Source organism: Cnephaeus nilssonii, assembly GCF_951640355.1.
Source record: "Cnephaeus nilssonii genome assembly, chromosome: 13".
Taxonomy (NCBI): domain Eukaryota; kingdom Metazoa; phylum Chordata; class Mammalia; order Chiroptera; family Vespertilionidae; genus Cnephaeus; species Cnephaeus nilssonii.
The window spans coordinates 7,038,198-7,050,227 of NC_137084.1; the positions used below are offsets into that span (position 1 = coordinate 7,038,198).

Consider the following 12,030-nt stretch of genomic DNA (forward strand, 5'->3'; position numbering starts at 1 on the left):
CTCCAGCACATTGCACGCTTGCTCTGGGCAGGGAGCAGCGGCTGCAGACCCAGCCTGGGTACCCCGCCTTGCGTGCTGCCCGTCGGCTCCCGCTGCCTTGGGCAGAGAAAGGCCGCTCACTCACACGCGATGGCGACTGAGCCGTGCGGTCCGAGAGCGACTCGCCCTGGGAATCTGCGTGCGGAGAGCCAAGTGCAGTGACGTGGGGATTTGCCCGGTGCCTTCAGCCCTCCCGGTGTTGTTCAAGGGTCAACTCCAGTTAGAGAGCCGGGCTTACTGACTGCGGCCCCAGGGGTGGGTTGTCCCGTCTGGGCCGCAGTGGACATGTCTTTAAAATGGGGAGGGATGTCCTAGCTAGTTTGGCTCAATGGATAGAGCGTTGGCCTGTGGACTGAGGGATCCCGGGTTCTATTCCAGTCAAGGGCACATGCCCGGGTTGCAGGCTTAATACCCAGTAGGGGGTATGTAAGAGGCAGCTGATCAATGATTCTCTCTCATCATTGATGTTTCTATCTCTCTCTCCCTTCCTCTCTGAAATCAATAAAAATAATTTTTTAAAAAATAAAATAGGGAAGCTGATCTCCCCGGGGTTCGGGGGTTGGGGGGTGGGGAGCGCAATGCGTTCCCTACATTAAGCAGGACAGTAGCCGGTACACGACAAGGACACAGTGTGGCTCTGAGGGCCACTGGTGTTGGGAAGTAGGAGCCAGGAACCCAGGGCGATTGTCCTGCCGAGGGGAGCGGGCCCTGCAGTCACTGGGGCCTGGGGCTCCCCAGGTTCCAGGGTGACCTGGGTCGAGGTGCTGACAATGACCACCTGAGGCGAGTGTGCACGTGCAGGGCCACTGCGAGTGGGGGCTCAGCAGGCCCAGGCTGACCTGGCTACAGCGTGTGGCTCAGGTGCGGTTCACACGGCGGGTGCAATTTCATGCCCAAATCAAACTCCACACGGTTCACCACCTAATGGCCCAGGGGAAGGGGGGTTAGAGGAAAGGGCGTCTCCACATGGCACCAGAGACCCCTCTGCTGAGCGTGGGCAGGCCTGGGCACAGAGCGAAGCCCAAGGAAGCGGCGCAGGCACAGCCAAGCCCAGGGCCTCTGGTATCTGCAAAGGCTCCCCTTGGCGAGGTGGGCGGGGCCACGTAAACGGGGAGACACGCCTGAATGGAAAGCTCTGAAGGGAAAGCGGTCTTTGCTTTAATTCCTGCCAGGGTCCCACACCAGGGCCCCCCGCCCGCCTCGCCTCATGCCACCCACCCCAATCACTGCCTGCTCCATCAACACGATCGCTTACAAAAATAAATGTGAAAAGAAAGCAGCAGCCTTTTGGTGACGTGGAATTAATCTGACCGTAATTGAATGTGTTTAACCGCCTGGCGGATCTCCTGAATTGCACCAAAGGGTTTGGAAGCACTTGGTTTGGTCTCAGAGGGAACATGGAAGGAGGGGAGGGCCCAGCCCCCGAGGGTCCAGCTGGAGCCGAAGGCCGGCTCGGCCGCCTCACATCTCCGAGTCCGCATACATCCCGTTGATCAGGTAGTCCACCTGCGTGTAGTCCTTCTTCTTGTAGTTCTCGTAGGCCTGCAGCGCAAACAGGACCACGACGGCGAAGAGAAGGGCCACCCCAAGCAAGAGCATGGCCAGCAGCTCCCCTCTGTTCACGGGGGACAGGGGCAGGGCCCTGGTGGTGACCGCCATGTACTGGCCCTGGGTGCTGAGCTGGCACGAGTCCGTGGTTGGCATCTTGGGGTCCCCTGAGCTCCCGGGGGTTGGCCCGGGGGGAGCAGTGCCACCGGTGGCCTCAGGCCGCACCTGCTCCGGTGTGGAGGGCGTGGCGGCCCCCGTGGCCCCCCCTGGAGATGAAACAGGGCGTGGCGGTGTGGTGGGGGACGTGGCCTCCATCCCAGGTGTGGGGCTGGCCTGTGGCACAGGAGCTGGCACTGTGCTGGCGGCCGGCCCCTCAGCTGTCACCGCTGTGGTGGACACGGAAGCCACGGAGCGGGTGGGCTCTGGGGTTGTGTTCTCGAGGGGCGGGGTGGGCCCACTTGTTGTGTCTGCCACGGGTCGGGCAGTCGACGGCTGGGTGGTGGGACCTTGTGTGGATGTGTTAAGTGCGTGGGGACTCGTGGGGAGCGCGGGGCTGGCTGTGGAGTGGCGGGGGGTGTGCTCAGCGGGACTCGGTGAGCCCCGGGTGCGGCCTGCATTTGCCGTGGCGGTGGCAGCAGTCTGCGTGCTGGTGGCCAGCGTCGTCCGAGGTGCTGCTGGTGGCAACATACCATCGCTGGGTGCCTGGGTGTGGGGTGTGCTGAGAGCGGCCGTGGACGCCGGGGTTGGCTGTGTGGACGTCTGCGTGGGCTGTGTGGACGTCGGCGTGGGCTGTGTGGACGTCGGCGTGGGCTGTGTGGACGTCGGCGTGGGCTGTGTGGACGTTGGTGTGGGCTGTGTGGACGTCGGCGTGGGCTGTGTGGACGTCGGCGTGGGCTGTGTGGACGTCGGCGTGGGCACCCTGGAGTCCGTGAGGTTGGCGGGACCCACTGCAGCTGCCGAGGCGCCCACGTCAGTCCCGGGTGTCCGCCCTGCTGTGACTGCAGGGGAGCTGTGGTTGGCTCCCAAAGTCTCTCTGGCCAACGTGACAGGAGAGGGCGTCGTCACGCCCTCTGAGGTTTGGTTAAAGATGCTGTTAGTCGTTTCCCTGGATGTGTTTTTTGTGACTAAATCAGCCTGCGTCTGGTTGAAGTCGAAGGGCACTTAAGTCAGAAAGGAGAGAAAAAGGCACGATCAGGGGGCGGCTGGCGGCTTCGCTGGCCTGTCTCCTGGGCCCAGAGAGACCAGGGAGGGGTGTGCACAGCTTCCCCCTCTCCTCGCTGCCACGCCTGGCCTGCAGCCCACCCCAGGGGCAGCTGGCACTTTGGTTTTAAAACTGCTCTGCCCTCTCTGAACCCCAAGCCCATGGAAGGCTTAACAGCTTCGCTCTTTGATCCAATCCCCAAAACAGCAGACAGGGTGAGTCTCACATCACAGGCGTGACTCCTCATTAAACCCTCAAACACACCGTGTGGCTACAGAGCAGATAACCCGCCGCCCAGGTATTCCCACCAGGGACCTCTTGGCTTCATGAAGGCTCTGAAGCGGGATGCCCGGGGGTGGGTTAGGAGGCCCTGTCAGAGCGGCAGCCACTAAATGTCTGAGGTCTGAGTGGACAAACGCCCCAGCAAAGACCAGGCTCCTGGAAGTAAGGAGGTTTTGCAGGGTCAAGCCAGAGACCCGCTCAGGGCCCTGAGGCCCGGCCCCACTGGGGGCTCCCTACCCTGGCTGGGCCTGCAGAAGCTCCGCCTGACAGCCCTCCCCAGCCTGGCCCCGTGGAGCGCGGGGGCTCCCCGCTCTCAGCCGGGGCTTGCAGACACCCCTCGGGCTCAGGGTGCGCTGGGCCGCTGGGGCCTGTGCAGCAATCTCCCGGCTTCCTCACTCACCTGGACCCTGGGGTGCCACGCGGCTCTCGGAGAAGGACAAGGAGGAAATGCAGGCGAGCACCAGGGCTGTCCACATCTTGTGGGTGAGCCGGGAGCAGGGCCGGCGGTCCCGAGGCTCCCAGCCGCGCTCTCGGGCTGCTAATGAGGCCGGCGACGTGGCCGAGGGGTCTGTGATCGAGACAAGGCGCCCGGTCAGTGACGCACAGCCTGGCCTGGCCTGGGTACAGTACTGCGCCGTGTGCAGGGCTCTGGCCTGGCCTGGCGTGCCAACCGAGCCACGTGCCTTGACCAGGCTGGCAGGCAGGAAGAGCGCGCCGCGTCTCAGCCACGGTGGTTAGTGACCTGACCAGGGTCTGTGTGTGATGGCTTAACGCACTTCCTGACCCAGTTCCATGATGAGTCTCAACCCCCCAAGTGCCCACCCACCGCCCCAGTGTTCAGGGTTTGAGGGGGCAGCAGAGCAAGGGCCAAGGCATTCTGACCGCCAAGATGGGCCAAGTCTTCCTCCTCAGCGTCTCCCGTGGCCGCGGCACACAGACCAGGCCCTGGCACCTCGGTGCAGCCCGGGACGGCTGACCAGGCCCTTCACACGGAGATGCCACTTAGCCCACCACCACCCGCCCCCCTCCCCACCGTCCAGTACCCCCAGGGCCTGCTCCTGTGCCGGCAGCCACAGGACAGGAAGGTGGGAGCCACGCAGTGCCCTCCAGGAAGCCTGCCGTCTTGGGGGACACAGAAAAGAGGTCACTGCGGCTGGCGCACACGTGGAGCGGAGGCGTGACTCGAGCAGGAAGCGGGGAGGAGACGGTGCCGGGCAGGCCTTGAAGGGTAAGTTGAAGGCGGGTCCTCTGGGAGACTGGGTGAGGGTGGGGAGGACCAGGTGCTGCAGGGCCCGGAGGAGGCACTGAACTCAGGCGGGTGGGAGGGTGGGAGTGGGTGTCAGAGAAGGTTTCCTGAGAAAGTGGCACCTGAGCCATGTTCTAGAAGATGGGTGGGATCCACCTGCTGGGAGGCAAGTGGGAGAAAGCAGCAGGTGACAGCAGCAGGGTGGGGCCCAGGGACAGTGTGGTGGGACCTGGGATTAGACTAGACAGGGTGTCCACCAGGTGAGGGGCGGGGTGGGCAGATGCAGGCAGGCAGGGACGAGGCCCCAGGAGGCTGTGGAATTGGTGAGGGGGCGCCACGGTCGAGACGGGGGGCAGGCTGAGAGGACTGGTTGCAGGAACCCAGCGTACATCCCACTAATTAAATAGTCCACCTGCGGGAGACAGCATGACGGCAGAAACTTCCGGAAATGCCACCATGGCCAAGCCTCGCCAGGATGAGGACTGGGGTGCACAGGGGTGTTCCCACACTCCCCCTGGGTCCCTCTCAAGTGCCGGCAGGCTGGGATTCCTTGCTGCAGGGGTGCCACGGGGAGCTGAGGGGCCAGCTGACCTCAAGTGTCCCGTCACCTCACGTCCCGCTGGCCCCGGGTGTCCCTGACCCCGTCCTCAGCCCTGCCCGACGGCCCGAGTCCCACATGGTCCTCCAGGCAGCAGCCTGGCCACACTCGGGCATGCCTAGTCCCCAACTCGCCGCTCGATTCGGGCAGAGGGCAGGCCGGTGAGACTCGAAGGGCAGGCAACAAGGATGGGGCTCCCAAGAGCCCTCCAAAGTCAATCCTGCCTGAAGACACCTTAGGCCTTCGGTCTCCCCACAGGGCCCTCACCGTGCGGGTCCCGAGTTCCACGGAGCATCATGGGAGGGAGCCGAGGGCACGGAATGAACATCCCGACCAGCTCCTCGCCCAGCACAGCCCTGCAGCCAGGCCGCTCCTGGTGACCGGCAAGGCTCTGTGTCCCCCCATCAGCGCGAAGCGTCACGAATGAATCCCCGCTGCCCTGGTCCACTTGCCCCCACCCCCACCCCACAGCTGCCCCAAAGACCCTGGCAACCCACAAAGTTGACCCTGCCTCCACGGCTCAAACCCCTCCCTCCCTAGATGACCCCAAAGCTCCTTAACACGGCCCAGGCGGCCTCCAAAGTCTGGCCCCACTGGCCTCTCCACTACCCTCGCCCCCGTCCCGGGCACGTGGAGGACCTGTTGTTCCCAGTGCAGAGCCTGGCTTAGCCAGCAGCCCACAGACAGCCCGTGCAGCATAAAGGGATGTTTCTGGGGCCGCCACATGGTGGCTTTCTGCCCCCTGTGATCGGTGGGGACTGTTTGTAGGGTGGCCCCAAGACTGCAAACCCCATCTGAGCACAAACTCTTCTGGAAGCCGGCACATCCCCTGGTGCTTCTGACCCCTCCCCAGGAGTCACTGACCTGATCTCACTCATCCTGCACTTGCCCTCCAGAATCGTCTGCGAGGGCTCCCGGGCTCACAGGTTTGGGAGGTCCCTCAGCCCTCCCACCCGCAGGTTTGCATCTGTCTTCTAGAGAGCAAGGGCATTCTTTGTTTTGACAGACAAGTGGGGGTGGGGAGAGGAGAGAAGAAACAGACACTGTCACGAGAGGGAAGAACCGGAGTGAAGGTCCCGGGCACGAAGAACTCGCTCCTCCACCCCCCATCTGCCGAGGCCATGCAGCTGGGCTCTTGGTAAATGAATGCATTTAGATGGCTCTCTCCAGCCAGTCACGTCTGGGCATGCGTGGCCCTGCGCCTGAGCCTGGAGCTGGGTCCCCTGGGCTGGGATGAGGTGCCAGGGCTTCCTGAATGCACCCCAGGCCTCAGGCTCAGTGTCCTCTCCCTACAAACCTCCAGAGCAGAGCTGGCAAACACCTCCTGTAAAGAGCTAGACAGCAAATATTTGAGACTTTGTGCGCCACGCAGGCGTGGAGGATCTGTACACGATGGGCGTGGCTGTGTCCCACTAAAACTGTGTTTGCAAAGACAGGTGGCAGGCAGGCCGGCCCACAGGCTGCAGTTTACAACCCTGCTCGCGCAGCGAACTTCGGGGTTCCTAGATGCAGGGACAGCCTGATCGATGTGCCGGATGGATTTCCTCCTCCCCGCCTCACCCCGGGACAGGTGGGGACCGTTTCCCTCCTGTCCTGGGACAGGTCTCTTCCCAGAGCCCCTTCTGCCATGAGGCACCCACCGCCTTTACCCCGGCGTCAGCGAGGTGCTGTGCACGGGAGCTCCCACAGTATTACGGTATGGCGACACAAGCCGAGAATCTTTTGTGGTGACTGGTGTTTGTGTCACAGAAACAGGTGAAGGCCGCAGACGACCACACGGTCCCCACCTGTCCCCACCTTTGGTCCACCCTCCTAAGGACCTCAGAAGGCAGAACCTCTGGCGTGAAGAGCCACAGTCCGGGCCCCTCCTGGATACTGGGAGGTCAGGCCTCTGGGCCTGGCTGCCTTTCCTTCCCCTTGAGGCTCCCTGAGCTTGCACAGTCCCCTCCGAGCTCCCTGTGGGGTCCCCAGCAGGTGACCCCGGCCCTCAGACACTCACCAGAGGCAGGTGCTCAGGGCGAGCTCCCGGGCTGGGCCATCTTCCCGCTCGGAGGGCTGCGGGCTGGGCACGGTGCGCTTGCCAGGTGAGATCTGGCTCTGCAGGTGAGCGCAGCTGCGAGGAGCGCTCCCGGGCCACGGCATGCTTTGTGGAACCTGCGGGACACGGGCAGATGCTCCGGCCTGGTAACTGTCGCATCTAGGGTTTGAAGAAGAGCAAACACTTCTTAGGAAACGCAGGAGGAAAACAGTCGGTGAGGAAGGAGGCACCCAATAGGCGGCATTCAGTAGGTCAGCTGGGAAAAGGAGACTATGTATCAAAACTTTCCCTGGCACGGCTTCTGGGCAGCACTGTCTACGCCTGAATTCCTTCTCAGGAAGCAGTTGGACAGGTGTACAACGTGGAGAGCGACGAAGATGTTCATCGCGGTGCTATTTATAATAGTAAAAAACCGGAATGGTTATGTAAAATACGGTCCCATCCGTATATAAAATACTATGGCAGCCGTTAAAAAACACACAAATGTCTATTTATTGCCATGGGAAGATGCCCAGCGTGGAACGTGAAGTGAAACAAGCAGGTCACACACAGTACACACACCACGATCCTGTTTTTGTCTAAACAGGCACATGTCAAGCGTTCTGGAAAGATGTATACCAGAAAGTTCATAATGGTTATCCCTGGGGAACAGATTTACAGGTGATTTTCATTTTCTACTTTAGCTCTTTTTATTTTTTTTTAACAAGCTTGTATCACTTCTGGGAAACACTCTGAAAGGCTCCAATGAAAGAAAGCAATGTCTGGCCCTAGCTGGTTTGGGTCAATAGATAGAGCGTCAGCCTGTGGACTGAAGGGGTCCCAGGTTCAATTCCGGCCAAGGGCACATGCCTGGGTTGCAGGCTCAATCCCCAGTAGGGGGTGTGCAGGAGGCAGCCAATCAATGATTCTCTCTCATCATTGATGTTTCTGTCTCTCTCTCCCTCTCCCTTCCTCTCTAAAATTGATAAAATATATTAAAAAAAAAAAAAAAAGAAAGCAATGTCTGATTTTCTTCAAGTAATTTGAGCTTCCAGGCCCACCTGATACAGTTTCACCCGCGGATTTTATAATTTAGAGAAACTTTATTATTTACATGACAGGAGATGCATTTTTTTTTTTTTAAGAGCCAACCAAAACGTTAGAGGAATCCAGGGATACGACAGCAATGCAAAGATATTAATCAGCACAAATGACCCTCCCATTGCTGAACAGTTCACGTAAGCTCCGGACATGAACTCATCACCTCCTACCGTGGCTGCCATTAGCAAGTGGTGATGCCTGAGGACCATCATGGGCCCACTCCCTAACACAAATGCCCACCTATGCACACACATACATACTTGCACAGGCACACACATGTGAGCATGCAGTCACACTCATGTGTATACGCAGCTGTTTGCATATCCATTCACACACAGCTACACAAACGTGCACACTGCCACAGGTATACGTATGCATACATATGCAGTCATACCCATGCATGTGTACAAACAATCACACACACAATTACACACACAAGGCGAGTGCACACACGGAGCATGTCCATCAGGCTCTTTCAGGAAACTCCACAAGAGTCTCAGTTAACTTCTGCCCGATCCATCACTGCCTGCTCACTCCCAGCCGGTGGGACTGCGGATCACTCCCACGGAACCGGGAATTGGCTGCGGTGCAGAGTCGAGAACAGGCCCTTGCTGTGCCGTGACTTCATCTCTCTGGTATGGTCCTGCCTCCGCTTTCCAACAGCCTACTCGAAGTGTCAGGATTAATTTGTGGGGTCCTGTGCTAATCTGGGAAGTTGACTCACAACAGACAAACCATTCACAAGATTTAAAACAACAGTTTCCCCTGCAAAGGCTTCAGTGAACCTTAAAAGAGGGTCAGGCCAGTTATTCTCTTTATCTGGAGACTAGACAGACTCTGCTAGATGGAAAGTAAAGAGACCCCTGGGCAAGAGGGAAATAAGCAAGAAGGAATGAAGTTAGTATTAAGTGGGAGGGAGACCAGGGCAGATGGGAAGACAGGAGGTTAGGCTGGTGCTGGGAGTTCCCCCTTTTCAGGGGTCAGCTCCCACAAGTTCTGCAGAGGAGGCAGTACCCCCACGAGCCAGGCGCCACTCCATCAAAAAGGCAGCCCCATGCCTGGCTGGCCTGGCTCAGTGGTTGAGCATTGACCTATGAACCAGGAGGTCACAGTTGGACTCCTAGTCAGGGCACATGCCTGAGTTGCGGACTTGATCCCTAGTAGGGGGCATGCAGGAGGCAGCCGATCAATGATTTTCTCTCATTATTGATGTTTCTCTTTCTCCCTTCCTCTTGAAAACCAATAAAAACAGTTTTGTTTTGTTTTTTAAAAAAGGGAGCCCCAGACGGCTCTTGGTGTCAACTTCCCGATCCTGTTCAGGCCCTTGACCTTGTGACGCCTCTCAACACCTCCTGCCTCCGATGACTTGTGTTCCCAACCTTGGCTTGGTTTTAAACTCTTTTACGAACCTATTTGTTATACGCAGGGTGCTGCGTGCAAGTTACGTGACATCAGACTGCAACATGCTTGATTCCTTTTTCTGGCTTACACAGGTTCCTGAGATCCAACACAGGAATCCTCCGGCTTGGCAAGGGACTACACCTGTTACCCCACATTCCATGGCCCTGGTAATACTTATTGACATGACCCCAGTCCCTACTCCAAGCTGGAAAAACTATATATACCAAGGAGTAGGGGCTGTGAGAGCAAACACAGGGCGGACCGACGACACCTATCTTGACACGCCACCTGGCTGAACTTTGATAACAGAACCCAACGGACACAGGCGTATGGTTTTGTGTATATAGACATTGTCCTGTGGTCCAAAGGATGTGTCCCTGTGGCAAACGGGGACCTGGAGCAGTGGATACTGTCTTAATTACATTGATTGCTTCCGGGTTTCTGAAAGCTTTGGTATCACAATTAAATGCTGATCGGCAGCCTAGTTTTTGTTCGCAAGGTGCCTGCTTGGCAAGTTTGGCACATAAGCAGAAAAATCGGTATTTTAAGTACTTTCCTTGCCGGTTTATTGAAATTTTAGAGATGCTTCCTTTGGGGAGAAAACAAAACATTATAGGCAGAATTGTAAGTGCCACATTTATGGTTGATGGCAAGCTTGGTGGATGCTGACTCCTCCCATTAGCCTAACAGTTAAATGCACACACTGTTAAGCAGCCACCACGACCCACATGGAGGAGGCAGATAAGTAGATGGAAAAGTACAACCCCTCCCAGGTAGGACACTTCCTGGGCCCATCCTTGCCCTTAGAGGACCTTTCAGTGCCCCGCCTACACGGGAGTGTCCCAACGTTCCCATCTGCTGCTCCCAAACTGGAACAGCCGGGGCCTCTTCTCTGGTTTGCGATCCCCTGCCTCCTGCCTCTCCGGTCCCCCGATCCACACTCCTTTGGAGTCTTAGCCCCCCACTGACTCCTTCTGTTTCTTCCTCTCCCCTATTCCTTGCCCGTGTGGCGGAAAAAGGGACCCCATACTAAAACTGACAAGCCCAGGGGAGGCCAGCATGGCAGGCCCTACAAACTCAGAAACTGAAAGTAACCACACAGGACGGTCTGAACATAAAAATCCGCAACTAAACGTGGGTTACGGCGGTGGTATGTCCTCGGCCTGTAGTTTCCTTGACCCGTTACTTTAAGTGAGCCTGTCTACTCCCTTTACATCCACGGTAACATACCTACAGAATGTCAGAGCAATTTCCTTTCTCAGACAACTCAGGGCACACCCACCAACCAGAACACAGAACCCTCATTGTTATCTTGTTCCCCAAATACTGTCTATGTGAGTGGTAATTAGCTACCCCGTGCCCACCGGTGTAAAAGTATGCATGTGTCTGTCCGGTTTACTTTTCATTCGATCCCAGACATTTCCCCCACTTTGCTTTCTCCTGCCCCCTTCATCTACCACCAACGAATTTCATGTGACCCTCCTTAAGTCTCCTTTAAGCTGCAAACTGCCCTTCTCCAGAGCATTTTCTCAACTCCTGGAGATTTTGCTTCCCAGCAATTGTCATCAGTTTGGCTCAAATAAACTCATAAAATTCTTTATAGGTTTGGACATTTCTTAGTGGACACCTCCAGTCCTCACCCCCTTGCACTCTTTGCCCCCATTCACGTTTCCTCTTCCTGCCCTGCTCTGCCTCCCGTGCCCCATTCATTCTCCAGCCCCCCACCTCCCTCTCTCAGCCCCAAGCCCGTCCCGGCAGCCGTGGCCACAGCATCCCGATGGCAGCGCAGGCCTCTTACCCGGGCGCGGCAGGCCTGCAGCGGCCGGGCGGCCCTCGGACGGCGTGAGGCGCCCGCGGTCCGGCGTGGGGACGTGGCGGGCAGTGGAGCAGAACCACCCGGAGCCGGAGCGCTCAGGACAGCCGCCCGGGTCCGCCCCGCCCCGCCCGGCCGCCAGGAAGTGACGTCACTGGGAGGCGTGCCCTGGGTGGGGCGTGGCAGCCTCTGCCGGCACAGGGATCCGCTAGGTGGTGCCTGGCGCCGCTGAATGCGAGTCGAGAAAGGGGCGTGGTTTCTACAGGCTCCGCCCACCACGGGTGGTCCAGCTAAGTCTCCCACGGGCCGGAAGTCGCTGTTCCAGACTGGTCTTTGGCGGAAGTGGTTAATGCGGGTCTCCGCCGGCTTGGATGTGGGCACCTCGCTGCAGCGATCGGCGTGCCGGGCCTGGGGCAGGGTCAGATCAGATGTACCCCAATGGTTTACAGAGAACTTGGGGTGACCCTGCCATATTCCTGCCCTCCTCTCTCAGACTTGATCCAACCCCTGGGTGCCCGCGTTGGGGAGGGAAGGGTCTTACTAGTAACAGTAGCGATGGCAGCTTACAACTTGCCTAGCCTTGTGCTTGGTTCAGGGACTTTCCTGCAGGTTCGGCGATTTAATCACTGCGGTAGCACTGTGAGCTGCTTCGCCTCCATTTTACAGACGCAGAAACTGGGATAACAATGGGGAAGTGGAGTGTAGGGTTATGCTTATGTCAAAGGTATGCTAACCTAGATGCCCAGGAACAATCGACAGAGCCTGCTTAAGCCAAAGATAAGCC

The 12,030-nt window shown here is 58.3% G+C and overlaps 1 protein-coding gene across 1 annotated transcript; it reads right to left on the minus strand.

Annotated features, from left to right (window-relative positions):
- Positions 1–1,335: 1,335 nt before the first annotated feature.
- Positions 1,336–11,371, minus strand: LOC307110380 (uncharacterized protein C11orf24). The gene is made up of 4 exons (XM_079789498.1): positions 11,232–11,371; positions 6,914–7,111; positions 3,471–3,638; positions 1,336–2,747 (listed from the first exon to the last, which is right to left on the minus strand). The coding sequence occupies exons 3-4, from the start codon at positions 3,544–3,546 to the stop codon at positions 1,501–1,503; spliced, it is 1,323 nt and encodes a 440-aa protein (XP_079645624.1). The 5' UTR covers positions 3,547–3,638; positions 6,914–7,111; positions 11,232–11,371; the 3' UTR covers positions 1,336–1,500.
- Between the last annotated feature and the right edge of the window lie 659 nt (positions 11,372–12,030).